Source organism: Trifolium pratense, linkage group LG5 (genome assembly GCF_020283565.1).
Source record: "Trifolium pratense cultivar HEN17-A07 linkage group LG5, ARS_RC_1.1, whole genome shotgun sequence".
In the NCBI taxonomy this organism is placed as follows: Eukaryota; Viridiplantae; Streptophyta; class Magnoliopsida; order Fabales; family Fabaceae; genus Trifolium; species Trifolium pratense.
Window position 1 is genome coordinate 169,811 of NC_060063.1, and position 16,406 is coordinate 186,216.

The 16,406-nt window shown below is 30.8% G+C and overlaps 2 protein-coding genes across 3 annotated transcripts; both read right to left on the reverse strand.

Annotated features, from left to right (window-relative positions):
* LOC123885715 (strigolactone esterase D14-like) lies at nt 1-3,388 on the reverse strand. Its single transcript, XM_045935029.1, has 2 exons — nt 2,894-3,388; nt 1-711 (listed from the first exon to the last, which is right to left on the reverse strand). Exons 1-2 carry the CDS (start codon nt 3,301-3,303, stop codon nt 273-275), a joined length of 849 nt encoding a protein of 282 aa, XP_045790985.1. The 5' UTR covers nt 3,304-3,388; the 3' UTR covers nt 1-272.
* Nucleotides 3,389-10,390: 7,002 nt separating this feature from the next.
* LOC123885716 (fe-S cluster assembly factor HCF101, chloroplastic) lies at nt 10,391-16,025 on the reverse strand. Of its 2 annotated transcripts, XM_045935031.1 has the most exons (16): nt 15,871-16,005; nt 15,660-15,782; nt 14,477-14,619; nt 14,338-14,388; nt 13,944-14,099; nt 13,691-13,834; nt 13,459-13,601; nt 13,194-13,263; nt 12,870-12,965; nt 12,675-12,764; nt 12,488-12,541; nt 12,223-12,346; nt 11,992-12,116; nt 11,765-11,887; nt 10,661-10,723; nt 10,391-10,562 (listed from the first exon to the last, which is right to left on the reverse strand). In XM_045935031.1, exons 1-15 carry the CDS (start codon nt 15,950-15,952, stop codon nt 10,673-10,675), a joined length of 1,575 nt encoding a protein of 524 aa, XP_045790987.1. In that variant the 5' UTR covers nt 15,953-16,005; the 3' UTR covers nt 10,391-10,562; nt 10,661-10,672. The 2 variants fall into 2 exon arrangements, with proteins under 2 accessions (XP_045790987.1, XP_045790986.1); XM_045935030.1 differs by having other exon boundaries at nt 10,391-10,723; nt 15,871-16,025.
* Nucleotides 16,026-16,406: the final 381 nt, after the last annotated feature.

The window sequence follows — 16,406 nt, forward strand, 5'->3', positions numbered from 1 at the left end:
TTCCTCAAATCTAATTAACATTAACGAATTCAAAAGTACACACAATTATTAATTATCAAATACCACACATCTATAAAATCCTGACAGAAACATGAACATCAGACATGAAACACGACACTGATATCAATACATGTGTTGGTGTACTCAGACATTGACATGTGTTGGATGTCATACACGCCTTCAAATTTTAAACGTTGATGCGAATATTTTCACAACAATACTAAGAAACCATAGAACTATCCTACATTTACATCAATTTTACATAGCTAAATTCAAGATAGATCAAACCCTAAAACACCCTTAAGCACATCAACAAGCTGAAGTGGAGAAGTTAGTTGAGGAAAATGTCCAATAGTATCAATTACCTCCAATGTAACTTTCCCTTTAATTTTCTTCTCCATATAAAGTGCTACACTATATGGAACAACAATGTCACTAGAAGATTGAATAATTGTGCATGGAGTTTCAACTTTCTCAAGTATATCTCTATAGTCATTGCAAAACACTGTCCTTGCTAAGGACAATGGAACTTCATTTCTCATTCTTTTCAAACACTCTCTGAATTTGTTAACTGATGGTTCATCATTTGGATCCACTACATTTAAGGAAAAAGTAGAAATCCAATTTTCATAGTTGGATTCAATATTCTTCAATAAATTCTCAATTTCTGAAGTTGTAAAGCCTCCTTCATAATCATCTGTATTTATATATCTGTATTTTATATTGTCAATATGTTAGAAGGGTTAAACTTTTAATCTTGAGATTAAAATGATATAATATTAAGATGGAACTTAATAAATAAATAAAAAACAACATTAAGATGAACATTTTAGGTTGAATAAATTAGTGGAAAATTGTCCCGTGAACTTAACTCCGTTGGTAGCAGGACATTGCATTATATATGCAGGGGGTTGGGATTCGAACTCCGATCATCCCACTTATCCATCTTAAGGGTGAAATTTTTAACCACTGTGCTACTTGGAAAAAAAAAAGTGAAAAATTATATGATATTTTATCGCACCATCTTATTTTAATGTATAATATGTTATTTAAAACATATGTAAATATCTATTATTAAAACATATACCCACAAATAATTAAATTGTTTAAAGGTTGTCAGCATATCTTGACCCAAATAATGAGTATTTGTATATCATTCATATAAAAGAATATAGTTCTTAAAAAATTAGCATATGCAATCATGTGAAATTTGATCGAGCTTAAAATTTTTTAATGTAAAATAATATTTAAATGAATTGGAATTTGAAAGCTTTTGACAATGCCTCAGAGTGCTTATAATCTTATTCACTGATGAAATTCTAATACTGAAAATCGAAATGTCCAAGTCAGATATAAGTCAACTCCTTATCAACTGAATAAAAAAAATAATTTAATGACACTAAAAATTGACATTTGTATTTTTAATATTTTTCTCAAATCCATAAAAGAACACATGTAGTATAATATTTCCTCGTTGTACCTAAAAGGTTCTTTTTGTTGGGTAGGAAACCTGGATAATTTATATAAATATATGTGGAAGAAATCTCTTTGGAATTATACAAGGAAGTGACTTGGCCGGCTAATTGGTGGTTCAAATTTAAAATGTAGAACTATATGGTTATTCTATTATTTAATTTAATTTTATGGATGAGAGAATCCATTTACATCAAACTCATCCTAAAAAGGTATCACAACTTAGAACAAGAGTACAGGAATATTTTGTCTCCCCTAAACCCAATCCTATTGAAACCATATGTTTTGGTTGGTTCATTTCAATAGAGAGAAACTACTCTCTTTTATAAATTAGTCTCCAAAATTGTAAAAATAGATAATTTAATTTAATAGATAATTTTAGTGACTAAAATAAATTTTCCAAAAGAATTAATAATTTTAGTGACTAATTTCCGAGAGCTTAACTCAGTTTCTAGGGACATTGCATTATATATGCAGGAGTCGAAGTTCGAACTCCGGACACTTCACTTATTCACCTTTAAGGTGAAATTTCTAGTCAATTATAAGCTACTTAACAAAAAAAATTGTGACAAATAATTTCAGTTGTCATTTTAAATTTTATTAATTTCAAGTATCAAATTATTATATACCTATGATTTTAAAAGATATATTTGTTATTTAGTAAGAGGAAAAACTATTACTTGGTTTTGTAGAAGAAAAAAAAAAAAAATTACTTGGTTGGACTATTATATATCCTATGTAGTATTTTGGGAGTAATATATATACAATGATATTTTTTATTTTTGTTTTGATAATAATACTACAAGGAAATATATTAATAAATTATGGTGAGGTAGGTTCAATTTGCTTAAAATTTACTCCTACGATTTCATTTCAAGGTAAATAATCAGATAGCAATTCATTTCAAAGCTAACATAAAGTACAATTAATTAAGAGATGATGGAATTAGTGTAGTCTAATAGCAAAGAATAGCAAAGAATTAGTGATGGAATTAGGTTCAATTTGTTTTTATTTAAGTAGTCTAATAGCAAAGAATTTCACGCTTAAGGTGAATAAGTAGGGTGTCCGAATTTCGAACTCAAACCCCTGCATAAGTAATATTGTGATATCCCTACCAACTGAACTGGACTTACGAGTACAGTGCAAGGATCACTTTTAATCAAATCAAGCATACAACACATACTTGTGGAGAAGAAAAAAACATGAAAAATAAATTAAAATAAAAAACAACAAATCATTCAGAAGAATCCACAACTTCGAAATTGGTCAGAACACTTTTAAATTAGATATTATTTACTTTCTTTTTGAACTCCAGATTATCACTTTCCATTTAAACTCTAGATTATCGGAGTTTTTTCTCGGAGAAATAGAAGGTTAAGACTTAAGAGTTAATACAAAAAAAAAGTATAAAATAATATACCTTGGAGAAGCACCAAGAAGAATAAGCCTCTTGAAAAGTTGAGGTCTTTTAATGGAAGCTAAGCAACCAATCATACCAGACATAGAATGACCAACAAAGGTAACAACTTTAAGCTCCATTTGATCCAATAAAGTGATTAAATCATCAGCAAAACCTTCTAAAGAAGAGTACTTTAAAGGGTCATAAAGATTTTCATCTTTAACATAACCAGAAAAAGGCCAATCAAACAGAACAATTCTACAGTTTTTTTCAGTAAAATAAGGTGTGATTTTGTCCCATATAGATTGGTCTGTTCCATAACCATGAGCAAAAACTATTGTTTCTGTTCCTGTTCCTTGGATTTTAGCATTCAAATGAAATGAAAGAAGGTTATGGTTTTCTAACATGTTTGGTTTTGTGTTTGGTTCCATAAAGAAAGAGAGAAAAAGGAAGAAAATTGAGTGGAATAGAGGTTAGTGAAATAGATTGTGTGGTTTTTATTGTTAAAAGTGTTGGTTTGGCCTCTATTTATTTATATCCATAACTATGGTCTTTTATGTAAAAACATATTAAAGTGTGAATGCAACTACATACATAGTGTTTAATGCATGTGCACATCTAGTTAGTTTAGTTTAATTAAGCTGATGTGAGTTGTCTAATTTTTCCATTTTTGGTTACTGTCTTTAGTTTGAAAATATTACAACGCATATTTGGATTGACGGTAAATTTGATGATTTGATCTATTAAAAATACAGAGTTGGATCTACCGTTCATTCAATAGTTACCTCTATTCTATTTTAGTGAAGAGAATGTTCTAGCCTCTCTGCAAACCTGCATGCACTGTCTCGGGTCTCTCGATCTTCCAATCCAGCCTCCTTTCTAGAGGTCCTAGGAGAATTTATAAATTTTATTGACATATTATGCACTATTAAAGTTGTTTTGAAGAGTCGTATGGTGGAAGAATACAAAATTGTTTAATGTATATATATGTGGTTGAACACATATATTATGAATTGAGTTTATGAATGAAATTCAATTATTTTTTTCATCAAATATAGTTTAGTAGTTAGAATTTTAACACTAGTCTCTACATATTACACGTAAATATTTTTATTAATCGAGTTGTGCTCATAGAGACAAACTCAAACCTGTTTAACAATTATAAATACAACAATTAAAAAATATTCAACTTTAATTATTAATTTTTTAGTAATTAATGCTACAAATTTTTGTAGAAATTTAACCACTCTCAAATCTACAGTAATATAAACCTTTGGCACATTAAAACATTTACCAAACTTGTACCCTTGCAAGTTGCAACTTTGATGTTTAATTTGAATCCACTATTCTCAACCTCTAAATTAAATAGGGTAACTCCATGAGAATTTGTACTTACGATCCCATCATGAAGGCAAGGCAAGTTACTTTTACTCCAACACATTAAAAAAAAACTTAATTATTTTTTAATTGTAGACGAAGTTGTGAGATCCAAGTTCAAAAAAAAAAATAAAGAAAAAAAAAATAAAATTGAGAGAAAATTCAAACTCTCTCATATTTTGCCCTTTGAATTTTCGTTCTCCATAGTTCCTTCCATAGCAAACGTCTTATATAATCAAATATTTAAACTAAAAAAAAATGGAGTAAAGCAAACCCCACAAACCACAACCAAGAAAATAAAGATAGAAAAATGAAAAACGTAATCGTTTGTAGATCATATTCATACTATACTATAGTATATAAACTTAATGATCATAACCTAATCCAATAAGACTAATAATATATAATCTAAGTATCATGGTTCACGTAATTAATAAATTAATGGTTTGGTGTGGTGGGGTACTTTTAGAAAAAAGAAATATAAAAATAATAGGAAGAGAAAAATAAGAAAAAAATAAAAGATAGTTGGGACCATGATTCCATTAGGCAGAAAAGGCCTCAATTGTCGTTTTATGTTTGATAGCGCCGTGACACATGCATAGTGGCAAGTGAATAAGTCCAATCACAACCTTTTTCTACCACTCAATTTTAAACTATTTATCTTTTATGTCTTTTTCTTTAATTTTTTAATTTTGAAAAAGTTTAGATGACATAAAGACGGGACTCAATCCACTTGATTTAGTTTAATATCGAAAGATTTGGATAATATGTATGAGATTTTGGGTTTGATTCTCACTAGCTTAATTATAAACAAAATAAAAAAAATAATAATAAAGGCAGTGCTCATTAAAGCCAAAATATGTGTTAAGATTTAGTATAATGTGTGATTCAAAATTATTTTATTAAGCTATTTGGTTTGAAGAAAGAACTAATACAAAATTATTTTATTAAGCTATTTGGTTTTTGAAGAAAGAACTAATACAAGATCTTTTCTTTGCTCGAAAAGACATGTGGGTCACAATGATATTTTTTAAAGTGCAAAACTAGCAACGTTGGTTTGGAAAGATATATAAGTCACAAGAATATTTCTTGAAGTGTATTTCTTGAAGTAAAAGACTATCAATCTGGTTTGACAAATCTTGTAGTACATAAAGTTGTGTCTTTGAGTGCGAAACAAATTAAATAGGTTGATAACTATATATACACAACATGAATTTCATTTAGAGAGAGATGTAGGAGTTAGAGAAGTAATATGAATTAGGGTTTTAGAGAAACAACAAAAAGAGTTTTCTCTTTGCATAATTTTAGAGTTAGGCAAAGGGTTATTGAATCATCTTGGAAATGCAAAATCATTTGAGTCTCCTAGCTACGGGTAGAGATTAATTCGGAAAAAAGAAATAGTTTAAGTTTGAAAGTTAATTTTTGTAATGAACGTCTTTGAATTAGTGGAATGAACAAATTGTTTTCTCCTTCAGATGTATGTTATGTTGCTTCAAAAAAAATGTATGTTATGTTGGACCGAACTGGATAAATAATATCGTTTATTCTTCTTCTCCTTTATTTATTGTTCGTGATTATTATTATGTTACTTGATTATTAATTGGTTGCTGCTAATTTTACTCCGAGTACACGTCAAAATATTGTTGGTGTGAGATTTTTCTAACAAATTCACAACATTTAGAAAATACTTCTTCTAACATTCACTTTATTGCACCACATATTATTGGCTTTAGTATTTAAAAATAATAAAAACATTATTACTATATTATATGAATAATATAAAGATCTAAAATCTAACACTATAATATATATTACGAATTATATTTATAAAATTACACAACTTGTGAGTATTGATTGAGTGAAATAGAGAAAAAATAATTTCAAAAGTCAAAATGTATCTCTCAACTATATATTTATGCACAAGCACGATGTATCTCAATTTTATTGGTTTAATAAAATGCAAGATCTTCAAAATGTGAATGAATATATTGTTGAATGTTGACTGGTGAAATTCACATTCCAAATCTTACTAGTATTTTAGAGCAGCTCAACATACATGGTCCAAGGCAGAGGCTGCTTGTGTATCAAGTCACATCAAGTTTTAAAAACTTTATCAAATTTTTACGGCATTAAAAGCTTAAAATCAGTCTCATCTCATATAGACACGTCTCTAAATAAACAACTTAATTAAACGTTATATATATTTAATAAAAGAAAAATAAAAATGCTAACAATAGATTAATTCAAATTATAATTACTAAGTACCGGTTAGAAGTTCGAATCTTGACATTATAAATTATTCTCAAGTCATGAAGGCAAACCAAGCATGTTCTTTGGATACAACAATCCTATTTAGTATAAGATTTTTGCCGCCCACTTTGTCCCTTTTGTCTGCAGATAGTCCAAATTACTTATGTGGACAAAGCAAAAAAAATGACACAATTTGTTTATTTATATTATATGGAATATTCCTTACCCACTTCACAAGATATAGAGTACTTTTTGTTTCCAATTTTTATTTTCTTGATTTTAATCTTATCTATATGTTAATGACAAAAATTTATGGTCTATGTAAACACAATTTAATCTTCAAGTAAAAATATTTACTTTCCCTTCTTTATATTTCCAACAACACCTTAGTTTCATTTACCTTGACGAGTCTTTAATTAACAAGAATTATTTTTCTATGCACTTACTACTACTTTTCACAATTTTGAAAGGAAAATCATTGAAAATTCGACGTTGGTTCCATTTAAAAAGATGAAAGATATTTTTATCTAAAAAATATAAATGACGACTTGTTTGAAACTTTAAACTAAGTTAACGTTTTTTTGCATTGATTTGTTTATTGTTTATCACTCTTATTTTCCACCGCCCTCATTATCTCAGCATCCTTCACGAGCATGGTAAAACGTTTTATTTCAAAGTAGGTGAATGTTCAATTTTAACTAATGCATAAGACAACTCATTTCCCTAAGTGTACACCAAAATTCACTTAATTTTGTTTATATAATTCCTCCAACAACGATATCATATGTCAATCGTGTCGGATCATCTTCCCAAAGGTAAAGCTATTTTCCACCAAAAACACTACACTCTTGCACTCACAAATGGAGGCGTGTCTATTAGAATAAGATAATGTTACCATTCTTTACCTCTCGAGTACTCTACTCATTCATACACCAACTTCATCGTCTGAGTACTTGCAAGTATATTATTCCTCGTTGATGAGCTCATGTCACCTTACCGCATAACACACGTCTTCCACTCATTTCTATAGCCATATCTCCCGGGCCACCTAGGATCACCATTAACTCATCCCACTTTTGTTTTTGTAAATTAAGTCATCCATCGCACGCAACTGTAAAGACCAATCTATCAAAATAAACTAAAATCCATTATTTAAAGATTGATCTCTTTTAACATACGTAACTATAATGATGGAGCTCCTAGCCAAATTGCCAAAAGTTGTTTGTTGCACAAAATTAAAGTGAAAAGATATGAGATGAGATGAATTGGAGCAAAATGAATTAATACAATAAAGCTTAATATTATAGGTCACGGATTCTAGTGAAGAATGTCACAATCATAATAAAGCAAACATTTAATGTCACAAACTTTGGTCTATTAAAGAAGTTGAAAATTGACAAACATGAGCAGACACTTAGGTAAAGATATTTAAAGCTATATAAAAGAAGAAAGGGTGAGGCTGCTATATGTGTGTGAAAATGCATTCAATCTTCATTTTGGTCCCAACAAAATATCCTAGTGTGTTTATTTTCATTAATTGGCCGGTTCCTAATACTGCTACAAGTAGATATGAAACTTAACAACATCTTCAATATAATTTTACCTTTTCTTTTATTCCTTTTCTGAAAAAATTATATTCATAAATGTATCTTCATCCCCAACCATTCAATTGGAGAATACTAGTATGTGGAAGAGCATGTCCAATAAATGCTAATGTAACTTGGATAAGATTGAGTTGTAACAAAACTTTTACACTATAACCCAATGGCGTGACGCGGATCTTTTCTAGCATAATCAATAATTTGGGTTTGATATCTGATTTGGGCATGCAGCAACGTTAAAATTCTAAGGGAGGGTTTTTGTCTATTTGGGTCCACAAGGCTCGAAGAATTAATCTTTGCAGTTGCGCCCAAAGGATATTTGGTTCACGCATAAAAAGACTTTTACACTAGATTGATTGGTTCAAGTGGTTAATTAATGAACTCCTTTTAGAATGAATCGTTCGGAAGAATCTGAGTTCGGTTTCTTGTGGGAATAATTTTTTGTCAAACTTTACTTATTTTGCGGTCGAACTCTGAATTATCGAGAACTCCTTACCCTGAGAACTAGAGGTTAATACAAAAAAAAAATTACATTATAACTTTAAGGGTTTGGTCTAGTGGTTAAAAAAAATAGGTTTTGGATTTAGGAGGTCCTCGTTTTGAGTCTCATGTCTTTGGAGAAAGGTAAGAATCTAAATACTTTTGTAAGTACTCTTTGAATCCTAAAATCTTTCCTACTTTGAATTTAAGCATCATCCCTTCATTTTAAGTGATCTTTTTGAATCTTAAGATCTTTCCTACTTTGAATTGAGTCGTTAATAAAAACTAAGGACCTGTTTGAAACAGCTTCCAAATACTCTTTTTTAGTTTTCAAAAATTAAAAAAGAAAAAATATGTTTGGAAGCCCTCTTTTTAAAAACTGTTTTTAATTTTATTGTTTTAAAAGCTAAAATTACAAACAGGTTATATGTGTTTTACTTTTTAAAAACTATTTTTAAAATCTAATTTATAAAACACATATTAAAAACTAAAAAACAAAATTGTTTCAAATAGACCCTAAATATCGCTATCTAAGAATACACTTCGATATCTTGGACCTTAGCCATAGATTGAGTGCATTCATTTTTTGGGAAGATAAGTAGCAGTTGATAGTTGTCTGATCAAAAAAATTAGATAGTTCAAATTTTAATACGGTTTTGATTTTTTAAATATAATAATTTTGACTTTAAAACATTAACGGTCTGATCTTGATCAAACGATTTTAATCTAGTTGACTGCATGCAACTATGAATATTGACTGTACTCAATTCAAGTCCGTATCGTTTACCTCTAGACTCGACTAACTTGTCTGACTCAACCTAAATCAAAATTATAGATAAGACAACACTCCATATGTGTTAGTATTAGAAGATACTATACAATGATATTGAGTTGAGCCTAATTATTCTCTAAATAAATATAGAAGATACTAATAATTTATACAATTGATACAATGAATATTTTATATTCTAATAGTTAGGTCGGCCCTGAAAAGACAAGTATAAACTCAGGGCAATCAGATCATAAATTTTTTACAAAGTTTATCTTCAATGGAGTGACAAGAATGGAGAAACAAAAGGAAAACTCAGCAGTAGAATTTGAGATCAAAGACTAGATCTCCCTAAAGTACTTTCTTTGCATGGAGGTGGCTATATCAAAGAAATGAATGGCAGTGTCTCAACAAAAGGACACCATTAGTTGAAAAATTGATACACTTGGCTCATACTCCTTAGACTTGAGGATCTAGTGATCTGTTATAAATAGAAAGTCTGCCACAGATTATTGCACTATGTGTGGGGAAGTTTGGTAACTTAGAGAAGCAAGAAAAGAGTAGTTGCTAGAAGTTTTGTTGATGCTGAGTTTAGAGCCATGGCATAAGGAATCTGTGAATGTATGTGAATTCATAGAGTTCTAGAGGAACTGAAGATGATAGTGGAGCTCTCATTGAAGTTATATTGCGACAACAATGTTGCAATAAACATAGCTCACAATCCAGTTCAACATAATAGAACATAAGCATATTGAAATTGATCGTCACTTTATACACACAAAAAAAATACTCTGGAATTTTTTGTTTTCAATTTGTGCCCTTCAAATCAACAGGCAACAGACATCTTATAACTAAAAATATTATCATGAACAAGTTTTGGGCATCTTATAAACAAGTTGGACATTGTCGATATTTATGCACCAACTTGAGGGGTGCATAAATATCGACCTGTGTTTTTGAAAGCTTTCCAAAGTTTATGCATAAATATGGTCGATATTTATGCACCAAAGAGGGAAGGTTTTATGGTAGAGAGCTAGTGTGTGGATGGAAACTTATGATTCATATTTCTGTAAAATTAATATATGAGGATTCACAGTTAAGAAATGAATGTTTTACTCAATGGAAGAAGGAAAAAAAAAACTAGAGTTTCTCAGAGAATCTCAAGGCCAACCTATAACATACAATGCCCTCTTAAACTCTACCAATATATATGGTTGAAGGAGATTTGAAAAACTATTTGAAGCTGCTATCATACATATACATGCATGACTTCAACATCCTATGTTTACAGCAGCCAAAGCCCAAAATATGATGATTGGTTCATTAAACAGCAACTAGCCTTTCCATTGTCTGCAACTGTTCATAAGGAGCAATCTGCATCATATGTTAAAAAGTCAATATTAAGTATAGGCCATAGTTGCTTAACACTAAACAATTAACACATTATAGTAAAAAATTATGAATGATTACAAGTTAAGTTAGTATGGTAAATCTCTATCATTCATTTCTTTTTATAAAATAATAAATCAACGGTTAGGAAGTAGGGATTTGCAATACAAGGCCGATCCAAGGGTAAGACAACTAAAATGACCCCACATGCTGACAAAAAACTTGAACCTAAAGCTCACAATCTAAACCGAAAAGGCCTCTCTCAAAGTTTACTTTAGGTTTCATATTCATCCTTGGGTCGACCCGGTGTGATGTACTCCTTCCGGTATCTTATATAATCAAAGATTTCTTTTTCAGGTTCATTGAATAATTGATGTATTTGGTTCATAATGTGGACCAGATACATCAGTTATTCAATGAACTTGAAAATTGAATCTTTGCTTATATATATGAGACCAGAGGGAGTACCTTTTTTGAAGGGGACAAACTTTCCCCACCCCGCACACTCACAGCTTCACATGACTTCGAATGTACACATCCGAAAAAAGTATAATTTATTTACTGTTTTGAAGTAAACTTCAAATTATGTCGTCAGAAAGTACATTTCTGCAACCATGTGAGATTTTTTAGAAATGTGAGGGTGGGAAAATTGCATCCCTTTTTTAAATGGGGTATACACCAGACGGTGCCGAACACGGTATGATGTTCTGAAGTTTGGTCAAAAACACAGATTTTAGGTTTGAAGGCCTCTTTACATAAAGCCTAGTCCAAACTTCAAACCACATTTCTAGCAAAAAACAATTGATATGCTAATGGTAATAATATACTCCCTCCGATCTCATATATAAGCAAAGATTCATTTTTCAGGTGTATTGAATAACTGATGTATCTGGTCCATAATATGAACTAGATACATCAGTTATTCAATGAATCTGAAAAATGAATATTTGCTTAATATATGAGACCAGAGGTACAACTTAGAGCTTTCTTTTTTAATGAAATTGTTAAATCTGATGTGTATATTACCTGACTAAACCCATCAGGCCAATTTATTGAAACTGCATAATTTCCCATTGGTCGGATTTCTTCAGGTTCAATATCTTCAGGAACATCGGAATACTGCAATTTCTGCTCCCCCGTCCATTCATCCTGTTTCGGTCATGCCATGCAACAAACATCAAATCTATTTTTTCATTTTATTTACTTTTCATAAAAAACTTAAACTGAATTGTTTTTCTTAAATATCCACATACCACACTCTGAGCAGATCGATCATTCCGTCTCACTGTTGCAGGATGCAGAAAGAATTCTTCATCTGAATCCGGTACCCTTACTTTAATTGCCTTGACTGATTTATCATAGGATACAGCTGTTGAAACTGAATCCAAAATAACAAAAAATTCAATCATAGAAAATCATGAATGCTAGGAGAAAATGAAAGGAATTTATTTTTATTTTTTTGTATTCATGAAGGAATAGAATACCTTGTTGGCGTATTTTGGCACACTGCTGCACGACACATACTCCTAGATTTTGGAATATCTTGGAAACTTCACCTTGAGGATCAGCCACCACTTCAGGCATCCCACTATCTCCGGATGCAGATAGCTGTTACAATTATTCAAATAAACAATGCTTGTTCTCAAATCTTAGTTTGCATTTAGCAATATAGCAAGAAGCAAAGTACGTTTAGAGAAGAGAGGAAAGGTTTGAAGTATAAAAGATAAGATGGAGTAACATGAGACATACGGTCGGTCTAATAGGGAGATCAAATAGATGCGGTATTCCAAACTGCTCAACAACCTGCAAATATGATCAAACACTCAAACATATGCAATAGACAATACTATAAAGCATCGTAAATATGTCGATATTATTTCCTAAAATATGATTAAGCAAAAAAAAAAAAGTTGAAATTCAGAAACATTATCCATGCCTGAGAACCAGAACCTCTACCAAATGGGTAGTATCTTTTTCCATCAGCATCAAAATGACACATGTTCTCCACAACAGCTACACAAGGCACCTTTTACATTCACAGAAAAATAATATCAGTATCAAATGTGAATAGTATCAAGTATGTGTTGGTTAGAAGCATGAGATTAGAAAGACAAAATTGTAGAAGAATCACCTTAAGCTTTGAAAACATCCGAACTCCTTTTGCAACATCGATGAACGATAGCTTTTGAGGAGTAGTAACGATTACAGCAGCAGTTAATGGGACTATCTATAAAGATATGCATTCAAAGTCAAAATGAATGAGAATTAGAAACTTAAAGACAACGCCAAACCATTAAAGGAACTATTCATATTATTCCATTTTCATAGTCACGTGGTTACATTCATTTATTCTATTTTCTCAAATTATAACTAGTGTCGATGTGTCAGTGTTGCGTCACTGTTTCATATGTTAGAATGTTATGTGAAACAAGCTAAAGGAATGGCAAGTTAGAACCTGGCATAAAGTGAGTTGAATATCTCCAGTTCCAGGAGGCATGTCGATAACAAGGTAATCCAACTCGCCCCTACGTTGTGTAGACCAAATCAAGAATACATATCAAGCATTACCTATTTGTTCTTCAATCTAACATTTCGACAGGACTAAAGGAAAGATTACTATATAAACATAGTTAATTCATTAGATGCCAGTGTAAAACTAATCTACACTGACAGTGTATGTCCCTTAATCTCTATTTTTTATGTTTTTCAGAAATGTGTACCATTCAGTAGTAGTGAGAAGTTGGTTAATGACTCCAGAAACCATAGGGCCACGCATTATCGCACGTCCTTGTCCAGCAAATCCAAAAGAAACCAACTTGACTCCCATGTATTCAGTTGGAATTATGGTCTTCTTTTCTGGATTCTGCGGCAATACTTCAAACAATTATGTTTGTTCTACTTCACTAAATTACATATTAAAAAACAAATGGTTTATGGTTTATCATATAATACCATTTCTAATAGTCGACTTTCGGGAGAGACCATGGTTGGTAAGCTTGGACCATAAACATCGGCATCAAATATACCAACTCTAGCACCCATATCAGCCAAAGTATAAGCAAGGTTTACTGCTACAGTTGATTTTCCTACACCCCCCTGCAAATTTTGAATTTTTGACATCAAAATGCATTCATGACTCATGAGTCATTGACAAGAAAACAACTAAAGTTATCGCAAATGATCAACATATGATGAGGAGATTCACCTTGCAACTGGATACAGCGATAATATTTGAAATTGTCCGCAGACCTGCGGGAAGTTGCTCTGCATATAAAGGTTTTGCCGGCTGCGCAGACATCGTAACATTTACATTCTTGACCCAAGGGAGCGCTGCCACCACTTCATTTGCCTTCTGCTCAAACTGTCATATGCATATATAATCATTTATAGTCTCGAAAAGATATAAACTCAAATATCATATGTAGAGACGGAAAGCACAGCACAATCGAGTACAAAAATATTCATTTCTTTATCATGGAAAATATATGCAATTTTTCATTTTTATTATCCCTATTATATGTAATGAGTTTACAGAACAAAAGTCTACCACTCCAACCTACGTCAGATATGGCTCAAACAATGGCAATTGTGTCATTTACCACGTCCTTGATCGGACATGCTGGTGTAGTGAGCTCTAACCGAAACGACACCTGAGATTCAAACAAAATACTTTTGTTAAGAAAATTATCATTCACTTCACATGTGTTGCCAAAAGTTTGAGGTATGTGATTTTAAAACCTCTCCTAGAGCTTCATCAATCTGCAAATCTTTCACAAATCCACAAGTAACAATATCTGTTCCGAAATCTGGATCAATGATCTGAGACAAGGCTTTCAACACATCATCTTCAGCTGTTCCAGTTGATACCGAGGAATTTCCAACTGCATATATTAGAAAGCATTTAATGAAACTGAAATGATGTTGAATATGAAAATCCATACAACCAACATACGAAGAAACTATAGTTATCCAATAAAAAACAAGTTCTTGTTTATCTGAATAATTAATGAATCTGGCCTATATTATAGACCAAATTCATTAATTATTCTTTAATTATTCAATGAATCTGGAAAGTGGTTTTTTGCTTATATTTGAACCGGAGGGAGTACATACCATTTTAATTCCACTAAAGTAAATGAATGAATTATTCTATCTTGTGCAGCTAAATTTCTTCAACCACTAGTTTTAAGCGGAACCACCAGAAAAATAAAATGCTTAAATTTATTGCCAAAAAGATCATAAGAGTATCTAGAATTATAGAATTGTGCTCATTTATCAATCATGCTAACATGTGATGTGATAACTATTGAACAAAGCTCTCTCATCAACTTAAGGTTGTTTAATTTAAGCATTGAATTAACATCCATATAGACATAGTCATCTTTATTAACCATTTCTAAAAAGCATACATATATTTAGGCTTTGTCTGGATAAATAACTTAATTAAGCGCTTATAACATAAACGCTTATCATATAAGTGGTTATATATATGTTATTTCTATAACAAGATATTAATAGACTATGATAAGTTCTTTCGTTAAGCTCTCCCAAACAGTCTCACAAGTGTTTGTGTCAGTAGATAAACTCAAATAAAGCGATTCAAACAGACCTTATGGAACCTCTAAACTATAAGCATTTTTCGTAAACTATTCTAAAGAGCTTACGGAAATAAGCTGATAACCGCTCATGACCATGTCATACGTTGTTTCCATAAGCTGTCTCAAACAGTCTCACGAAGTACTTATAACCTTATACAAGTAAATAACTTCAAATAAACCAATCCAAATAGACACTAACTTTAATAAAGCCGATAACAATCATATTTTCACTACCCAATTATCCTTATCTACACAACTTTTAAACTAAAAAATATAACTTTTGCATTCAATTGAAGCCCTTAAGTAGAATTAAGCAAAACTACCTTCAACAGAAGTAGCTTTAGCAGAAAAAGTGCTTTTTAAGATGACCCTTTTGTTATAAGAAGTCCATAATGAACTTTGGTCCCTTTGAGAAGATTTTACATTGACAGAAGAAGTAAACAAACCTGAAAAAAACAAACACAAAAATCAACAGCAACAAAAGATGAAGCATTCATTTCATATATAATAATGATGTGTGAGGTAAAGAATTACTGCATGTTGTTGTTGTTGAGTTTGGTGGTTTTGAGGAATGGATAGAAAAGTGTGGTGAAGATGAAGCATGAACAGCTTGCATCCTGATTTTTGAGAGAGAAAAAATGAGTGACAGTTTCTGAGCCTCATGTTTCTGTTGCCATTATACTATATATATATATATGCTCTTTTTTTTTTTATCTTATAAGATAATTTTAAAATATCTATTAAATTCATTTTGGATTTCTTTTTTTAATAAAAAATTTAGATTAGAGGAGATCCTCAATCATCATGGTGCAAAGTCAAAATATATATTTTCTTCGATCTTAAATATAATCAAAAGTCAAAACATATTTATTTTAAATTTGAGCTAAATATATTTTGACTACTGTTTATATTTAAGACCACGGAGTATATATTAACCAACCTCTTTGAGAATTAACGGTAGAGTATAGTATTACAATATACCGGAATTTTCGATTAAAATTCAAGCCACAATAATAGGTGTGAGTAGAAAGTTTAATCATGTGTTAATCTCAATATAATAATATAAATTT